Source organism: Plectropomus leopardus, chromosome 22, assembly GCF_008729295.1.
Source record: "Plectropomus leopardus isolate mb chromosome 22, YSFRI_Pleo_2.0, whole genome shotgun sequence".
NCBI lineage: Eukaryota > Metazoa > Chordata > Actinopteri > Perciformes > Serranidae > Plectropomus > Plectropomus leopardus.
Genome location: NC_056484.1, coordinates 6423329 through 6443786, shown reverse-complemented (window position 1 = coordinate 6443786; position 20458 = coordinate 6423329). Strand labels below are relative to the sequence as shown.

The following is a 20458-nucleotide window of genomic DNA, read 5'->3' as shown; positions in this document are numbered from 1 at the left end:
GGCGATCTCGAACCAGGAAGATCAACGGATCATGAATTGTAAACAACATGTAGAGAAGAGGATAGCGCACAAAGTGAACCTCTAAACAGATTTATTTGGACTTCAGGTATAAATAAGCTGCTAAAAGTAAAACATTATCTTTTGGTTAAGTAAAATAATTTGTGTTTTGTGGTTTAACTGGTGTTAAATTTGGCAGAGAGTCATGAGCCGATGTTCAACCAGTTCGGCAGCTCGCAGCTTCAGCTCAGTCTGCAGCCCGCAGCCCTCTTCTTCCTCTGTAGCTCAGATGTTCAGCACGTTGGACACTGCTGCGGAGCAAATGATGGTCCTCAAAGACTTCCAGGTAGCTTTTGACACGTGCGAGAGAGGACTGGAGAGCCTCGCTAACATGGGGCACGAGGACAACAGGTGAGAGTCCAAATGCCGCTTGTAGGGGAGACTGGGGACGGCTGCAACAATGTTAACAATTTTCTTAGTTACTTGGAAACTATTTGGACTACGCCAACCATTTTTTTATTAATTAAACTTTCATCTGTATGCTAACCACCCACACCATTTAAACATTATGACATATGACGCATTTTCACAATATTTATTTAAATTGAAGATGTTGCAACTGACCTCAACCCTGGGGACAGCTGCAACATCAGAATCAGACATAATTTATTGATCCCCGGGAGGACATTGTGGTTCATTACAGTCCCTCTGATACCATTATAGGGAATGGTCGCAAGTAGAAATAAGTACAAGCACAAGTATATAAAAATATAAAATAGAAATACTATGCTGAGTATGTAAAATGTGTAAAAAATATAAAGAATACAATAATAGACAATTAGCACTAGTATGTGAATATTTAAATAGTGTGTAAAGTGTAAAACAGTGCCTTACGCTACTATGCAATATATAAAACCAGTATGTAAGCAAAAATATAAAAAAACATTAATATGTGTGCAAAGCTACAATGGACAACAGAGATATACATTAGTAAGAATAACAATAAGAATATATACAATATGTGCAATCTGTGTCACATGTTAAATTTAGCCTTCACTCAAGAGTTTAAGGAATATTGCTCATTTGAATAATAGTGCAGAGGAACGCTGTGGTTGAAATATTGCAGTTTAGTTAATATGTTAAAAATACATTACATTACTAATTTACTTTTGCTTTTTGTCTCAATAAGTATGATGTGATGAAAAAATGGCATTGTTGTGCAGTAATTTTATAATAATATGTATGAGTGCATTAATATTATTTATTTATTTAGTAATATTTGTCAAATAATAGGTATTGAGTTTGTCTGTTGCTAACACTCTTGAAATACTGGGAAATGATGGGAAATAAATTCGTACTTTTATTTGATTTATTTAGTGTACAATCAACAATAGGGTCTTACTATTTACTAAATAACCATTACAATAAGGTTACATTAATATGAAATTTTGTGTGTTTTGTCTCCTCAGATGTGCAGAGCTTAAGGCTGGCTTCTGCATCTTAGGGATTCAAGCTCTGGCTGAGCTGAATCAGTGGCACGGTGTCCTCTCATGGGTCCTTCAGCAGTACGAGCACCAGGAGAAAATACCAGCTAAAATAATGCAGATGTGGTGAGCAGAGTGAAAATATTTAGTACAGTACATTAATTAATTAGCTGAACAGAAAATGAATTGACAACGATTTGGATAGCCACGTTAAAATTGTCTAAATCTCTTTGTTCTCTTAATTCTCTGGTTGTAGCTTCTTAACTGTGAGATTTTCTCTGTTATATATCATTTTAAAGTGAATATTTTTAGATTTTGAAAAAAATCCAAAGACAAAACAAATGATTTGAATACATCACCTTGGACTCAGGAAAATTGTGATTGGCCTTTTCATTATTTTTTAATGTGGCAGCAATACCAAAACAACCCTCAAAGAAGTTCGGGTTAAAACACACACAGAGGTAGCGCGACTTCATTCTCTATTCAGACCGCTGTCACTCCACTGCCTGATAACTTTACATCACAAATTGTGATTTCAATCAACAACAATTCAACAATTTCAATTGGACTGACTTTTGGCCAACAAGCTACAATATATGACCAAAAATAATTGGACAGTAGGGGTGTCCACTTACTTTTGGCCATATAGTGTAGCTTCCATGATTAAGGTTGGGGTCAGGTAATTTCACATAAATGATCAAGCTACACGATGTGGCCAAAAGTCAGCGGACACTTTCACTGTCTGCAGACTTTGGCCATACACCGTAAAATAGTCTGTACATTTTTTAAAATTGATTTAATTACAAATGGTCAAAATATGAAAAATAGATGGCCATTATGATTTCCAACACCGCAAGATAGCCTCTTCATATTCTTTGATTTATATAAAAAATGATATTTAATGTAAAGAAGAACAGCAAATCTTCACGATTAATCTGAAATCAGATACTATTTGACATTTTTGCTTGACTAAAAGCTTATTTGTATTTTATACATCCTGAATATGTTTTTTTTTTCACGTTTTGGCAGCATACTTCTTTACTCTAAAGTTGGAGAGCCGGCAGCGATGCAGGAGGCAGCCAGAGTTTGGTTACACTGCCCGTCCAACTGCAGAGTCACGGGGTTTGGGACGGTGGCGGAGCTTTACCTGCTGCACGTCCTCGTGTCTTTGGGGCACAGAGACGAGGCTCTGGAGCTGATCCTCGGTGAGGTCGGAGGCGTTGCGTTCACAGAAGAGCAGAGGCAGACAGCGCTGGATGTTGTGGAAGAAAAAGAGCGAGAGAGTCGAGAAACAGCTCTAAGAAACAGCTCTGAGATCACTGCGCATCCCGTCTCGCCTCACGGTCTCACATTTTGTGAATGCTTTATAATGAGTCATTTAAAGCGAAATGATGAATGCAGATTTAATGATTGTGTCTGTGCTCTGCAGGATCTGTGATCCGTAAATGTGAAGCCATGCTCAAGTTTTTATACAGAAAACTGATGGGGACCGGTTCTGGCTCGTTCCCTCTCCGGAGAGTCTTTCTGGCCGCCGTCCTTCTCTACATGCTTTTTCTTCGAATGGATCCAGGTTTAGATTATTTGTTTTTTGTGGCTCAATTTCTCAGTTTCAAGTATAAAACGTTAGATTGGAATAATCTCCTTTTCTTCCTGTTCTTTCCCTGCAGCTCTGCCATCTTCATTCATGTGGATTTCCAAACTTCTTGAGCTGCTCAGACAGATGTGGCGTGCCATGTTTGCACCGTACTATCAGGCTCTCAGTCAGAGCAAAGGACTATAATATAATTAAATTAATTACTTTTTAGTTAGAACAAATAGTTTAAACATTTTCAGCAATATTTGCTGTTTTCTGAGTTAAAAATTAGACTTTTGATGCTGTCGAGATGCTCGTCAGACTATTAGAGATGTCCTTCATTGTTTATCCTGAAACAACTCCTGCTTCATTATAATAATGACTTTATTAATGAGGAGAATGTCTTACTGAGCTTTAAATCCTTTTTACAGGAGTCAAGATAATAGCAGCATATACAGCATGTTAAAAAACATACAACTCGAGGTGGGACCAAGTCATTGTTTTGCAAATCCCAAGTCCTAAACTTTGAATTTCAAGTCTTGAACAAGTCATAATGCATTTTTTGTTTTGTTTTTGACTTTTTAAAATTAATGCTAGCAAAAAAAAAAAAAAAAAAAAAAAAATAAAAATCTTGTTTCTTGACTTTCGGTCAGTAACATAAAGTTCGTTCTTCGTGGTTCTCTCCTGTAAGTTGATCGGATGCTGTGTCGATTGGTTCTGACAAAGTGGATCTGGGAAATTAAATGTTGATTTGCTGGGGAAGAACAGTGTTAACCTTGGTTGATTCATGACATTATGTGTCAGACTTTAAAACACAATTTTTAATCTTTGGGTGGGAGATGAAGGTATCGAGTATTTTTTAAGTCAAAGGCTGAAGTCCAAGTGAGGTCATGAGTTATTGGTGTTAAAGTCCAAGTTTTGCAAGTCTTTTTTTATTTTTATTTTGTTGAGTCAAAGTTATGAAAGACGCCTGCCGATAACACAGACTGATAATAAAATCATTAAGATATTGAATTATTATTAATGTGATTTTCATGACATAAATGAAAACATACAATCAATATGACAGTTTTTCTTTAATTTTCTCTCTGTTGAAAAATACTTTGATTTATTGATTCGTCAGCTTCTTGTTTGTGACAAAAAAAATTGAACGGATAATTATGTGAGAAATACATTCAAACGCAGACATCTATATGTTTATGAGATTTCATGCATTTAGACCAATCGCAGCACGTTTGGGCATTTTTTACTCACCATACTAAATACAGTCTTTGGCATGAGGAGATGCAGCAAGTTCTACTAGCGACATAATACGAGACGACGGAAAAAGCCGAATGAAATGATCGTGAATTTACGTTTGTATCGCTTTAATAGTCTGTTAGTTTGCAGTCTGCGCATGGCATCGTTTAAGTTTCGATTTCCAGCAGAGTGACGAACCGAAAACTAAAAACGAAAGTAAACCTGAAGCTGTCGATGTTTACTGTGAGATGAGAGGAGAAGACTTAACTCTGAAATAAACGAAACTTAACCTCCTTTTTTAAGTGTTTCCGAAGTCCGGAGACATCAGTGTTTGTCTGCAGACCTTCAGGTGGGACGTGAAGTGTGAGATGATGTCTGCGTGGATCTACAGCCGTTTCTTGCCTCTGAGGGGCCACAGCTCCGGTAAGTACACCACATGCAGAATGACTGATGGAGATTTTTTTTTTGAGAAATATTATTTAAATGTTGCTAAAATGCGATTATACACACCACTGTTTTTACGGCTGTCGTTGTATTTGACTTTATTGTAGTGATTGCAATAGATTTGCTCCTGTAGCTCCAGTGTGTAGATAAAATAGGTAAAATAATAATACATGTGTTGCTTATTTATAAGCAACAAACACACCGAAAAGTGGTCCAAGAGTGTATTGCAGGGTTTTGTATTTTCTAAGTTTTGCTTGGGGTTGTTTCTAGAGGGAGTAAAAAGTTAAAGGGGAACTACACCAGAATTCATCCATGTTATAGATATGATCTAAGACAGTCAGTCCAAAAATATATGTAAACCTGAATAATTATCTCCCAAACCCAAAAACCAGAGTGCTAAAACTTAAACTTATGATGTCACTGAGTATAACGTCTAGAGCTGTTACACCAAAGGTGGATTGAGAAAGATGTTACAGGAGAGTGACTGTTTACGGGAATTGCGTTGCTAAGCAACGGCTTGGGTGCACTTTTACTTCCTGTCAGTTTAAGTCATTTACAAACATAATATATATTCTTTCATTATTTATTGTATTATTATTGTATTATTTATGTTATTATGTTTTTCTTTATTGTATTATATTATCTTACTTTATTGTATTATATTATCTTATATTATATTATACTATGTTATAGACGTCAAAACGTATTTACTTTTTGAAGTTACTTTGGGAGTCGCTGAAAATCCTGTAGGCCTCTAACACAACATCTATAACTCTGTCTGTCCTGGACAGGGGATCCCTCCTTGGTTGCTTTTCCTGAGGTTTCTACCATTTTTTTCCTCCATTAAAGGGTTTTTTGGGGGCAAGTTTTTCCTTAGTCGATGTGAGGGTCTAAGGACAGAGGGATGTCATATGCTGCAATATCACTTTTTAATTTTAAACATTATTATTAGACTCTTTGTATTTTATTTTCACTTATTTGATGCTCTGTTGTATTCTTTTTGTGACTGTATTTTTGGAGCAATCTGGCACAAGAATTTCCTTTGGGTTTAATAAAGTTATTAAAGCCCTCTGAGGCAAATTCTGATTTTTGATAATGGGCTTCATAAATAAAATTTACTTGACTTGACACTGTAGATCAAGCAGACCCACACAGATTGGGTTCTTTGCCACTTGTTATAAAAATACGGTTGAATTACGATCTCTGCATGCTTCACCGCAGCCTGCAACAATGCATTTTTTTACACGACCATGTTGTGGTTTCATCAGTGAGTCTTCTACTTCAACTGCAGTTCACACAATTATTTTTCTCTTCACAACCAATAAATCCCTCATGTGAGCAGCAGTGACATAGAAAACAAAATATACTGATCCTGGATCTGTGTAAAAAAAACATCTGCTGTACGCTGGGCCTTAAATCAATAAACCTAACACGTCTTTCTTACTCCGTCTTCTGTAAAAGTGATTGGTTTGTTTATTTTAGTACAGTATGTAGGTGAGGTGGGTGTTCTGCATGGCTATATTTACCTTCAGGATAGAGACTTAACCATTATATTTTTATTTTATTTTCACACGTGAAAGCTTGCTGGCATACTGGGCCCCTGTGTGGGCTGTGGGTAACATGTTTGATTCACGTTTTCATGAACGGGATTATTTTGACGTCTCTGATGGTCTGTTACAGGAATGAGAGGCCTCCCCAACTACCACCTGTCCTGCTGTGTGAACACGTTACTGCAGACCCTCTCTGCTACCTGGGAAATAGGAGACCTACTCGACATGTAAGGACATGAAGTTGCATGTTTATCATGATCTTGACTTTAAAAAACTTACCTGTCTTACCTGTGTAATGGCAGCAACAGAAAGTGTGCAGATTAATGTTTGTGAATTGCACAAAGGTGGGAAGCAGCTGGTGTGAGAGAGGAAAGTCGTAACGTCCCGCTGCAGCTAAAGAGAGTTCTTGCAGCCATGAAGAGCGACCTCCCGCGGCCTGTTCCCCATCGTGACTTCCTCCACGCTTTGGACAGGAACTGCATTCGACGTAAAGATAAAAAAAATTTTTTAAAAACGTACATATTGATGTGGTTTATCTCACAACTTCTCACAACGTGAATGTTTTGCAGTTAACGTGGAGCACGATGCTGACGAGGTGTTCCTCTCCATCCTCAACTTCATCCAGCAGCAGATGGATGACAAACCTCTGGTTCGTCTTTCATCGTGATTTTCTGTTAAATCTCTACCCGTAAGTGCATTATCCTTAATGCCTGGATTTGTTTTCTCCGTCAGGCTCTTCAAATCCAGAATTTGTTTAAGATTTCGGTGGAGAATCACCTGCGGTGCATGGAGTGTAACTCCGTCCAGACTCTGAAAAGCTACCTGCTCAGCCTGTCGCTGCACGTAAAGGAAGACCACGATTCTCTGGTAATTTTTGCTAGTTTTTAAGGAATATTCTGACTTTTTTTGGAAATACCGACAATAGCTTTTTGCCCAGCATTAATACCATTTTAAATATGAAACTACAGCCAGTAGCCAGTTAGTTTATCTCAGTATAAAGACTGGAAACAGATAGCCAGTCTCTGTTTAAAAGAAGTGTAAGATTCACAATTTGTGGTTTTCAGGAGACGTCAAGACTCCACAAAGTCATAATAGTGATAATGGTAAATGGACTCACATTTGTATAGCACCTTTTTAGCTGCTTTTACACTACTTGTCACTTTCACCTGTTCACACACAATCACCTAAAGGAGCCGGGGATTTAACTGCCAACTTTCCCATTGGTGGAAAACCCGCTCTACCTCCTGAGCCAAGCTCATCATAGCAATCAGAGTGAACACAAGAGTATAGTGAGAGATAGAGGTGCTGATTGGTAGATAGGTGGACTTTTTGGATAGAGCCAGTTTAGCTGTTTCTCCTTTTCCAGTTTTTATGCTAAGCTAAGCTAACTGGCTCCCACTACAAACTGACCATTTTGAAGTAAGAGTGGTCTCAGTCTTTTCAACTTACTCTTGTTAAAAATGCAAACAAACATTTTCCAAACTGTGACTGTGAACCTTCCTGAAGTCGAACTTACAAGTTTTCTCCCCACAAACCTTTTCAGGAAGGCTGCATGACCTCCTTCTTTAAGCATCAGGAGCTGACGGGCATAAACTGCTGCTTTTGTGCTCGCTGTGAAAAGAAGACCCCGTCTAAACAGGTGAGACTTGGTTTAAATGCTTCCCAGGGAGTATAAACTGACATAGTGACACATCTTTCTTTCCTCGTCAGGGTGTCAAGCTGCTCTCCCTGCCTCCGATCTTGTGCGTGCATCTGAAAAGGTTTCGGAATAGCCGCGGTTTCACCCGAAAGCTTGACTGCAGGGTTACGTTTCCAGAAACCTTTGACTTCTCTGAGACTCTTACGGATGCGTTCCCCTCAGACTTTGACCAGGTACTTGAAGAATATGATGATACACTAAACTCACACTGTATTTCTTGTCATCCACACGTTTGTTTGTTCTTCCAGAATGACTGCAGGTACACTTTGCATGCGGTGGTAGTGCACTCTGGATATGCATCTTGTGGACATTACACTGCCTACGTTCGTGACAGGAGGAACCAGGCCTGGTATTACGCAGACGACAGCCACGTAGAAGAGGTACATCCAATCTGATAAAACAAATCTCACTTTAATGCAATTTATTTATGTCTTACACGTACAGAAAAAGCTCCTGTAGATCACTGTTTCAAGGCCTTTGAGACATTTTGCATAAATTTGGGGAATCTTAAGTATAAGTTAAATATTAGTAAAAAAATTTGGATGAAATTGTGTTGTGTGCTCCCTAAAACTACTAGGGAGAGGGAAATATAACTATTATTCTCCACTTGTTCAAGAGGGATTGTTTTTGTGTGTTGTATTTAGGGCTGCGTTATACTCAACAAAGATCATATCGCGTTTATTTTGACAGATGCTAGGATTGCAGTTGGTCATGATTTTAGTGGTAGTGATTATTTTTGCATTTCATTTTTACTGGAAAGTATATTAAATTGTAATGTTTCTTTTTGCTAGGGTCTGTACCACACAAACATGTTTCCTTTCATCAAATATGATTTGTACGCCAGGACATCCCTGTAGTACTACAATACTTCATTCATTATGATATGTTGTGATAAATTTTACCTTTATTAAAAAAAATGTCCTGGGTTTTGGAAATTGCATTTGGCCATATTGCAGTTTTGATAATGTTTCCATTAATTGTGCAGCCGTAATTGTAGTTATGAAAATTTGTAATTAATTTTGGTCCCTGATTTGCTTTCCAAAATGCAGGCCTCCTGGGGAGACGTGCAGAGAACATTTGGAGGAAATTACAGGTAAATTGTTCAACATATTTTTTTAATGTCTAGTTCTTTTGATAACGATGCATGAGGGTTATGAGGTCTTCTGAAGGGAATAGTTTCACATTACGGGAATTGCACTTATTTGCTTTCTTAAAACTAACAACAAAACATTCAAATCTCTCAAGCTTTTGTTAAGATCTTATTTCAGGTATCTAAACAAAAATCCATTTTAAAAAAACCCATTAGCTTTAAGATGAGGGAACCAGGAGTGCTGAAAGCTTAAGTCATTTCCACGTTTTAGGGCAAATTCCCAAGCATCCTTTTAAGAATGATACATTTAATATAGTAACTGTATTTCCCAAAATGTCAAACTATTGCTTTAGTTTTAAGGAGGAAGATATCAAAATGCTCTGACATGAATCTCTAAACTTAATACAGAGAGCCATTCAGACTTTTATTTCCTCTCACATTACCATATCTGGTCATCTGCATCCATCCTTATCTATAAATCGTCTCTGGCCTTCAAAATATTTGAAATACAACCCATGCCTTCACCAAAAAGTAGCAAAACAACATGTGACTCCCATGTTTTCCTGCTTTAAACCACCCTCCAGTTGCTTTTCGTGTGTAGCATTTTTATTAATAACATTAAAAGCCTTATATACTTGACTCCCTCTGACATCATGCAGCTTTTTATCTTCCTACTTGCGGAAATTGTCTTAGATCTTTAGACAAAGCCTTATTGTTTGTTCCTCAGTGAAGATTAGAGACCAAAGGTGACTGTGTTTTTGCCATGAGGGCTTCCAAATTTTGGAACTCCTAAACAGAGGAAATCCATCCTGTCTTATGTGGTCTATCAATGGCTTTTTGACCCAACGTTTTCACTTATTATTTCAGTTAATTGCACTGAAATTAGTTAGTCCTCTTATTCCTTGCGTGCACTAACTTGTAAAAGCATAACTCTGTTTTGTACATTTCTTTCTAAAATGTTATTATTATAATTATTTTTACAGAAACACAGCATACATGTTGATGTACAGAAGATGCTCCAAAGAGGAAGGACGACGGCCTGAACTTTCCGGCTGAGTGGAGGGATGAAAATCAATTATACTGGAGTCATGGTGCAATAATCAATTAACATTAACATTAACATTTAATTATAGGAAATTTAAGGAATACATAATAGCATTACATTAATTATTGTGATTTTATTGTACTTGGTGAAAGGTATTGGTGAGTTATGAGACAGTGGGCCCCCTCTTTGTCTCTTTTTTGTGGGAGTTCTTTTTTCGTTTTGTGTCTTTTGGGGTATTTAGATGTTTTTTTGTTTTTTCTTTTGTTTTTTATTTTGTGTCTCCTTGTGTTTGTTTTGTATCTGTTTGTAGTTGTTTAGGTCTCTCTGATTTGATTTTGTGCCTTATTGAGTCCTTATTGTGTCTCTTTAATGTAATTTGTTGGAGTTTTTTTTGTCGTTTTTGTGTTGATTTGTAGTAATTTTGTGTCTCCTTGCTGTTATTTTGTGTCTCTTTGTTGTCATTTTGTTTGTCCTTTCAGTTGTTTTGTGTCTTCTTACAATTGTTTTGTGTCTTTGTTGTAGTCTTGTGTCTCTAAGCGGTTTTGCCCATTTTTTTTAAAGTCATTTAGTCAAAGGTTATATTTAATGAATTTTCTGATCTCGTACAGATTGCATAGACTAATTTCTTACAAACACCAGCAGGTGGCGGTAAAGACTCAACACACTGACAGGTTTTCCCACCCTCAGACCACACACACTGTGAACACTCTGAGGTAGATGGGGGGGGCTGGTTTGAAATGAATGCTTAGCTTAGATAGTCACTGTATAAGGGGAAAAATACCTGCTATGGAGTAATTTTCCTGACATTGACGTTTAATATATGACTCACATATAAAGAACAATGAAGTCATATTTTAAGCTCATTTGGGCTGCCAAAAACAACAACATTAAAATCTCGCTCAGCATCTCATTCTTAGTTTATGTGTTGCATTTTCTCACTACCTGCAGGCCTTTTTTCATGACATTACAAAAACCAATTAAGTTTGACACGCCTTAATCTTTTTGTGCTTATTGATGCATCTGCAGACCTCCTACCAACCTGAGCGTTTAAGGTACTGAAACATATCTGTTCTCTATAGAGGTTAGACGTTTCAGTTGCAGGCACTTTGCTTAAATGCCTGCTATAGGCTGTCAGCAGAGCCTCTAAAGTTCCCACTCGCTCCGCCAAGAGTCGGGGGACCGTGTGAAATGGTGCCTATGTGCTGCAGAGCTCTGACAGAATGGAACATGTCTGCACAGGGCCACAGGCAGCGGGCCCCATGCTTAGTCATCTCACTGCCATGCAGCACGGGCGCAGCTTTCTGTATAGGGGGTATCTCCCTCCCACATTCACACCAAAGACCAGGGCTACATGTTTATATTGCGTGTCTAGATTTGACTCAGTGTGACCTATATGATGACCTGCTCCAGACATTGGGAACAGTCTTAATGATAAAGACTTTTGACACATACTGATATAAAAATTTTTACGTGAGCTAAAATGTTGAGATTTGTGGTATGTGGATGGATTTGAAAGTAATATAATGCTTTGTTATCTGCTAGCTTTGCAGGATGAGGTCAGATCATGCAGTTAAAGCTGCCATAAGCAATATTTCAAATCACTGTATAATTTGAAAAATGTTGCTTAAATAATTTCGCTGTTGCACACAAATTTCCAGAGTCGAGGTAAAATCAAGTTTTACCTCAGTTGGCGTGTGCTCCCATGATCTCAGTCATTTCATACAAAGTATTCCTAAAACTCAGTCCAAGCCGTCTTAAATAGGTCTTTTTCTCATTATGAGCTTCCAATGAAATTTAATATTTTAAATATATTTATTTAAAGTTTTTAATCTTTGCTCCTACAAATACTGAGTTCAGTAACATGAACATCAACAACCAATAGCTATGCACTCTCCAACGACAAAACTCTCCAGCAACAAAAAGAAAGCAGCAAACCAAGTAGACAGTTAACATGGATGGCAGGAGTGAGAAACTGGTGGAGTTTTGGATTGAATAAGAGTCGATATTTCATTCAGCATTTATTTGATTCACCAACCAGCACTCATCTTATTGAGAAATCGTAGTATTTAATCTGGTTTGCCTCTCATTATATATGTACAATATGATAAAACAACACTCAGAAATGACCCATTGTGCAGGTTGAGTACTTTAACTTAAGATTCCTCAAGTCCATTTTTCATTGGCAAACTTTTTACATATTGGTATTTATACTTTTTTCCCTAAATGTTTCCTCCATTACTGCCGTATTATTATTATTATTATTATTATTATTATTATTATTATTATTATTATTATTATTATTATTATTAATGCATTAATGTCAACATGAAGCTAATTTACAAATGTTACATACTGCTGTGTATGTTAATCTTTATAGCACATTATATATTAATTGTTAATTCTCTACCTATGCAAAAGTAATATTAACCTAAGCTGTCAGGTACATGCATTGGAGTAAAAAGAACAATATTTATTTGTGAAGTATAAAGTGGAGTTACTTTCCACCACCTTAAAATACTCAGTGTTCATAAGAAGAAGAAAAAAATCGCATGCATCACCATTATCCAATTATTGTGAACAAGTACTGAAACTTTAGAAGAAACATTAATGACAACAAGGAACTAATTAGGCTCTTTGCTAGGTTTTAATTAATAATTCATGTTGTAAAAACATGTGTCAAGTACATGTTAGACGAGCACCTGCCCTGCACCACCCTGATACTGACCACAACACAGACTCTAACAATGCAATAACATGACATAGGCAGCATGGCCCGAGGCCACACGAATAAAGTCTGACTGAACGTCTGGACATCTTAGTTTCTTTTCCAAGAAGGCGTCACATGCATGAGGTCTTTGCCTTTATTGTTTGAGGTTGAGCTCTGGCCCCTGGATGCGGTTACTCAGGCACTTTATTGCAGATCATAATCTCTGCAGCTTGGTCGCAGCTCTTTATCTTGATCAGGTGTTGGTGTTTTTGGCATATCGTTTTGCCAGCAGTGATAGTGATTGACACCATAAAGCAGTAAACTGAGGCAGATATATGATGGTGTGAACCTCGTCCCAGAGGGCACGTAGGCTATAATGATATTTCCCATGCCTTGCAGTGTGGCAACACTTAAACTGTTTTTTTTGGAGAATAGATTGAGATTCGTTAATGCTTTTTCGTCATTGTTGATGTCTGTTTACCAGTTACTAGGTGAGCACACACCACTGCGATGCACAAGGAGAAAATGGAATTTGGCTATTTGAGAACCACTCTTAAATTTTCCCCTTTTTTTTGTTTGGAGGATTTCACAGGCTGAGATAAATGCCTGTGTCTGACCTGAATTTTTTCAAAAGCGACGGCCAGCTAGCAAGTGTTCCAGCTCTCCTGTCTTCTTCAATAATAATCACCAATAATGTAATTTCATGTCACTTGTTAAAGAACAGCTCTCATGCTGTTTGGCCATACAAGGGGAAAAGAGCATTGAAGTTGAACTGTAATGGCATTCGCATCAGCTTCAAGCACTTTGACCTTATTGCTAATTAGCAAATGTTAGCATGATAACTAAGATGGTGAACATAATACATGCTTACATTTCCCCAAAAAATAATCTTCCAAAAAAAGAAAATATACATTTCCATGGCATAATAACTTGATGTCACTTTAATACATTTAAACTTGATCAAAGTTTGACTTGATTTTAGCTCAATTTTGTTGTTGTAGCAGGAGTTTAGCCAGGTTTTCTTATCCATTGTCAATGGGCTTAGCTATTGACTTTGTTGACCCCTCACACAGTTTGGTTTAGTTTGACTTTTAGCTTTGTTTTGTAGCTACTGTTTTTTGTGTGTTTTACATTTATTTATATATTTCTATGACATAAAAAGTCTTTCTTTTTTCATAAAACCAAAATACTGCATTTTGTAGGGAAGTGAGATGTTTGTTTCATTCAGCATTTGCCGGTTTTATTTTGATACCTTTAAAAAGGAACCAAATTATGCAGTTTCTACACAGTTCCCCTTTTCTGCTCAGGACAGAGATTATGAATGGTGACTGGTCTTGTTTGTTAAATTGCCTTATGGCTATGAGATGACTGTGTAAGGGAAGAAGATGTTTCCCTCGTAATGTCAAAACAGACACCCTTGACTGCCCCTCATTTGCTTTAATCCTATATAACAGCAAATCTCTGGATGCTTCAGGGGTGGCAAGCTGGCTCACACACAGCTATCCTTTAGTTACATAATGAGGCTTCAAATAGGAAATGATTCTCATTCATCCTCTCCGTGTCCAAAGTGCAGGCCTGGTGACCATGGTGAAGTCTGCTTTTGTAAATAGCAAACAAGAACTGAAGGCAAATGTCTGCTGCATGACTTAAATATTTCCTTTCATATTAAAAAAAAGTGGTAAATCAGATAAAGGAGCACAGACCTGAAAATGTCTCAGCATATTTCTTCATAAAAGAATTCAATTCATAATTCAAATGACCTAAATTCCTAATTATGGCCATCTTAGAAGGTTTTTCAGTATTCTGCTTTGATTTATGACCTGTGACCTCTAATTTAAAAACGCCTGTTCTTAACATATAAATTGGTCTTTGGATATACTGTGGTGACTTCACTGGAATTTGTAGTATGAGCGGTCGTGTCGAGGAAAGAAGTCTTATCTTTCCCCTGTGAGTTCATAAAATTTCCTTTCTGGTGGGAGAAGGGGAGTTGGGTCAACACAAAGTTTTCCTCTCTTCACGTGTTCACTTGTCCTCCACGAGATTCTTGGCAGTCTGAGCATAATAAATAGAACATCTGCTGAGTTTTCTAGGAAAAGGGGATGTCGAACAGTCAAACTGCTATATGTGAACAGAAAAGAAAAAAGTGCGGTTCCAATTCGCTCTGGTTTGGTTTGGACGAGATGAGTCGCTTTCATTTTGGTCGGCTCTAAATGGCAAATGACAGCACCACTTAGTGGCTAATGATACGTGTTCAGTCTCAGTTATTTCTCAGGTTATTTATATTTATTATGAAGAGGACTTCAAACCGAGCAGAGTTGGCAGCATGTTAACAGATGTTGATTCTCACAGGAGGTGAGCGGAGGCCCCCCTTGGTAATTGTGGTTGGGATATATGACCCGATGCCCCACCCTTGTCTTCGTAGCTCTGTCGTTACTCTTCAGTTAGCGCCTTATCTCAGCTCCTTATCATCAGACTCAGGATCCAGGGAAGATCAGCCGTCGTCTCAGAAGCCGAGCTGCTCAGGTTACAGGTGAAATGGCTTTACTGACGGGGCCCGGGTAACTGCCTGTCTCTTGGTGTGTGAGCATCATGCCTCAAAGCTCCTGCTCTGACATGTACACACCACCATGTTTGTGCACCTCCACACTGGTGGCCCCGCCACTAGGCCTATACTAGTATGACTGGGTTTTTTTTGTTGTTTTTTTATCTATGTGCAATACATTGTCATTTTGTTCAGTGTATCCTGATACAGCAGTTTGTATGGTATCTTACAAAAATGCACAACAGTTCATATGATAACAAAAAAAACGTGTGTCCATTGGCATCCATTTGCCCCTATGGGTTAGGTTAGGTTAGGGTTAGTAATGGAAAAGAATCATGTTTTTGCATTGTCACGTCAGATACTTAACAAAAAAGTACATGTAGCCTACGTTTATGTAAAGTAAAGTGCGTAATGTGCATAATGCGATGACGCCCAACTCTGCTACCCCAAAAGGGCCCCACACGCAAATGCTGGTTACGAAAACAATCGTGGTTGGTTGTCGACACAATATGTGCTTAAGGTAAAATTTTGCAGGTTAAGTTTAGAAAAAGAATCATTGCTCAGCATTGTCATATTACATAGGTTAGGTTTAGGAAAGTAAAGTTATGTAGGTTTGGTGTAGGAAAAGAATGATGGGTGATCGTTGTCACATTACTTGCTTAATGTTAAGGTAATGTTAAGCTACGTTTACATTAAGTACATAATGTGATGATGCCCAACCATTTACTGCCCACATGGGCCAAACATACAAATGTTTGGTTGGGAATAGAAAAAGAAACATGATTGGTTGTCATCACTTTACATACTTGAGTTAAAGTTACGTAGGTTTTGGAAAATAATCAGGGTCGGACATCCCCATGTTAACATACTTAATGTATTGTAATGTAGGTTAGGTTAGGAATGTAAGGTCATTTATGTTGGGTTTAGAAAAAGAATCATTGAATCATTGCTGGTCGGCATTACGTTACTTAGTTACCATGAAGTAAAAGAATCATGGTTAGGCATTGTTGTGAAATGACATAGCTTAGGTCAAGGAAAAGAAACATGGTTTGCAGTCATCACATTAGGAACTTCATGTAAAATTATGTTCTTATCATGACGTGATGACAACGTAACTTTAAATAATTCAGTTCACTTGGTTTCACATGGGACAAATACTTGTCTCTCGGGGTAAAGTCATGTTGTTTGACTTATCCACCACCTCAACCTCCCTCCTTATGCGGACTATTTCTCTTTATACCACTTACTTCTATACTCACGTTTGTGGGTTACATGCAGATTCTGGTGCATAACTTTCACAGGTATACATACCAACAGTGCATGAGAACAGCCTGTTTTGGTTATGCAGTGCTGTGCATGAGCTACAGAATAACAGTTGACTGATGTCACTTAAATTGACTCTTCTTGTAACCTGTTGTGAGAAGTCCTCACCAGATAGTATCACATAAATCCTCAAATGGCATCCCTCAAATTAAAAACCTTTTTTCTTTGGTCTCTCACAATACAGGAATGAATGGAATTGCACCTTGAGGCTAACCGCTGCCTCACCGTTCCAGCTCTCAGCTAGCGATTAAGCTCACAACAACCTGTTAACTGCTCCACACACACATTTCAGCTGTGCTTGTGCATGCATGCCAATCAGGTGCTACATCAGTGCTTCAGTTAATGATTTGTACAGTAGGAGAAAAACCTGACAGGAGCGCTCATAGTGAAACTGGCCTAGTTGCACAACAATGTCAGCTTTTTTTACTTCTCCTTGGTGCACCTTGCTATGTTTAGGAGACTTGACCACGGTTCTGCTGTTCGCTCGCTCTGTAGCATGGGCTGGGCACCTTGAGAAGTGAGCTATCCATTGTCAAACCTCTTTGACCTGCTCTCTCCTTCAGCCTCTCCTATTTCCGCACAAAGACTCTCTAATGCCAGGTAGCTGGCTCTGGCATTCCTGTTGCATTCCACCATGGGGAAGTTGCTGGGATCAGGATGAAAAATGCCTGAAACAAAGGCCTACTCTCATTCACAGGGTTTAGGGTTCTGTGGGAAAGTCCAGCCTGGACAGAGGTTGGATGGCAGAGGAATGCAAGCAGGGCATAGCTCACACAGTCTCTACGGCACAGACCCAAAGATACATTGACAAGGTGGAGGTCTTCTTACAGAGCAGAGTCAGGTCTCATGAAAGGGGATGATAGGACTCTGGATAACTGCAATACATCCCTCATTTATCATGTTTACAGACAGTCACGTCTCCTAATCTGCAGACACAGTGGGTAAGACTTTGATTGGCTGTCTGGGTGTATCCCCTTATAGCTGACACCCTACTGCAACTTTTTTTTGGCAGTATTTGATTTTATTTCATAGCATGGCGTGCAATCAAGCAAAAGCTCCCAGCCCTTTTGGCTCCTGGCCCTTAAGAAAAAGTTTAAATTTTTTTTATCATCTGAGAACTTCTCTAGATTTTTTTAGGAATCTTTGATCAACACATTCTCACTCTGAACTTGTCAAACTATGATGCTCAAGGCATCTCTCCAGTATCAGTTTTGGACACTGTTTTGCTTGTTAAATGAAATGTAGTCTTTTTTAAAAAAAAAAAAAAAAAAAACTTGCTCTTCATGTCAAACTATGATGCTCTTAGTACCCCTCCAGGGTCAGTTTTGGACACTCAGGGTAGGTATGTCAACTTATGCTAGTTACATGTACTGTGTCTTCAAAATAACTTATGTCAAACGTTTGTGACCCATCCATATTTCCTCCCATCCACCATTTGCAAAGTCTCTTGCTCTGTACACTAGACGATGTTGGAGATCCAAAAAAGTCTTTTAACGGTGCTAAAGGGTGTGTTGCTATCTGACACTGACAAGACAGAGCTGCTAGATCATGTTTTGACCCCAGTTTGGGAACCACTGCCATAAAAGTCAGCCAAACACAAACCAGGGTCATTTCCTTAAACGTTCGCATTCTCAGCTAAAAATACATGATAGCTCCTCTTTCCCTTCATTTCTCATAAATTATTACACTTCTAACTTTTTCATTTGTAAAGGTATGAAGTCCATTCCTTTACCATCCCATGCTGAGGTGAAGTGCTTGACCTCACTTCACCCACCCTCCCCTGAGTCGTATGCGATCCTCAGCTTGTGAGGGTTTAGAGAGGAGTTTACTGTCAAATCCTTTTCACTCTCCCACAACAAATACCAACAGATATTCTTGATAATGCATCTTCAGCCATGTGGGATAGAGAGATAGTGAGATGAGCGAATTTTAAGGTTCTTTAAGATGATAGATGAAACGTTTTCAGGCCAGACTCTTTCATTTTTTTAGTGCGATTTATTGATGAAAGACTGCAGGTAATTATTTTTTGGCATGTTGGCCGATCCATCCATCACTTTGATCGGACTGAAATATCTGAACAACTGTTTGATGGATTTCCATGAAATCTTGTACAGACATTCACAGTCCCCAGAGGTTGAATGCAAACATCTTTGATGATCCTCTGGCTTTTCTTAGCGTCACTATGAGGTTCACATTTGTGGTTTTGAGTGAAATATCTTAACCACTATTGGATGGATTGCTATGGCATTTGGTACGCACATTAATGTCACGTAAAAGATGAATTTAAATCACTTTGGAAATCCCCCTGACTTTTCATCTAGCGTCATCATCTGGTCAAAATGTTATTTTTTCAGTACAGTACTTGAAGATTAAATACATGGAAAACTAACTGCCCATTCAGCATGTCACATTGATGCCAAAGACACCCTTTCATGTCTTTTTGAGACACACTGTGTTAATTAACTCTAATGTAAACCCATCCGTGAATGATGTTGCATAAAGAGTGGTAATATCTGCATAGGGTGACCAGGATACTGTAATTCATCTCTCATATGAAACTAAAACTCATTGTTGTTGTAACGAAATGTGACGCAATTCATGTCGTGGCACACTGACATCAGTCATGAGATGCAGCCTATTTAAATCACGTTACATAACAAGCATATTTATTTTAACCCAGAACATGATTTTTTTCAAAACTTAACCAAGTAGGTTTGTTGTTTAAACGTAACAGTGATTTTTTCACACATTAACCATGTGTTACAATGCGTTACAGCTGTGTGTCACCTAGATACTCTGAAGATTGCCCCTTGCATCACTTTTAGACACAGAAGGACATGACAAAGCACAGGTATTTGACAACCTGGAAAGGAAAACGGGTTGAAACTAATGAAGTTCCCATCAGTCTTAACTGTACTTTTTCTGACTAATTTGCAATTGTTGGTATGCCAGCATACTAAAATTAGATGTTCAACACGTCCCTTTCCCACCAACATGGAACAGTTTCTGTTGCAGCTTGCGCACCTAACTTTAAACAGTTCAGAGCATTTCGTCCAAAGGTAAATTGATTTTGAACCCAAAAAGTTGTTGGTTCCCACCTGGAACCAAAAAAATAGCTTGACCTGAAGTGTGAACTGTGGTGACATCAGTGGATGGGTCATGTTTTACAACAGAAAAGTGAAAAAAGTCTCAAAAACGGGCAGCGCTGGGAAGGGGGCTAAGACACACAGTCATGCCACCTCTTGATCTACAGCACCTCCCTGAACACAGAGTAGTCAGTTAGAGAGAGAGTAGCGATGGGGCGGCAACAGGGGGCTCGGGTGGTGATGAAAGCAGGCTCCTACTACCAGGACGAGCCAATAGCAAAATTAAATTTCAATAGCTAGGTTTCAACCTTTAGAGGGCAGTCACTATGCATAATTAGATGTAGAATTTTAATACTTTGCACGAAAATGTCAGAGTTGGACCTGAATCAATCAACAACACTACTAAATACGTTACTGTTTAACTGAACTCGTTAAAACTGGTGGAAACACAGACTGGTCCCCAGATAACACCAAGGTTTAGGAATCCTGAACAAAACTGGCTAAAGAACCAGAGCTGATTTACTGAAAAAAGGGGTAACAGCGCTGTTAACATGACTTCAGCCCTTAGACAAAATGATGTATTGTATTTGGAAATAAAACAGTTTCCTTCTTCTCTTCATCATATAACCCACACAGAGTTAAACTGGCCTATGTTATACTTCTGAATGTATACACAGGA

At 38.3% G+C, this 20458-nt stretch overlaps 2 protein-coding genes across 3 annotated transcripts; both read left to right on the top strand.

Moving 5' to 3' along the window:
* The first annotated feature begins 10 nt into the window (after positions 1 to 10).
* pex26 (peroxisomal biogenesis factor 26) lies at positions 11 to 3293 on the top strand. 2 transcript variants are annotated; one of them, XM_042511167.1, is made up of 6 exons: positions 11 to 106; positions 197 to 408; positions 1467 to 1607; positions 2511 to 2686; positions 2911 to 3051; positions 3149 to 3293. In XM_042511167.1, exons 2-6 carry the CDS (start codon positions 203 to 205, stop codon positions 3259 to 3261), a joined length of 777 nt encoding a protein of 258 aa, XP_042367101.1. In that variant the 5' UTR covers positions 11 to 106; positions 197 to 202; the 3' UTR covers positions 3262 to 3293. The 2 variants fall into 2 exon arrangements, with proteins under 2 accessions (XP_042367101.1, XP_042367100.1); XM_042511166.1 differs by having other exon boundaries at positions 2511 to 2824.
* A 1192-nt stretch (positions 3294 to 4485) lies between these two features.
* On the top strand, positions 4486 to 10370 carry usp18 (ubiquitin specific peptidase 18). The gene is made up of 10 exons (XM_042511573.1): positions 4486 to 4716; positions 6418 to 6514; positions 6632 to 6774; positions 6857 to 6936; positions 7020 to 7154; positions 7831 to 7926; positions 7998 to 8159; positions 8235 to 8366; positions 9036 to 9079; positions 10060 to 10370. Exons 1-10 carry the CDS (start codon positions 4662 to 4664, stop codon positions 10130 to 10132), a joined length of 1017 nt encoding a protein of 338 aa, XP_042367507.1. The 5' UTR covers positions 4486 to 4661; the 3' UTR covers positions 10133 to 10370.
* The last annotated feature ends 10088 nt before the right edge of the window (positions 10371 to 20458 follow it).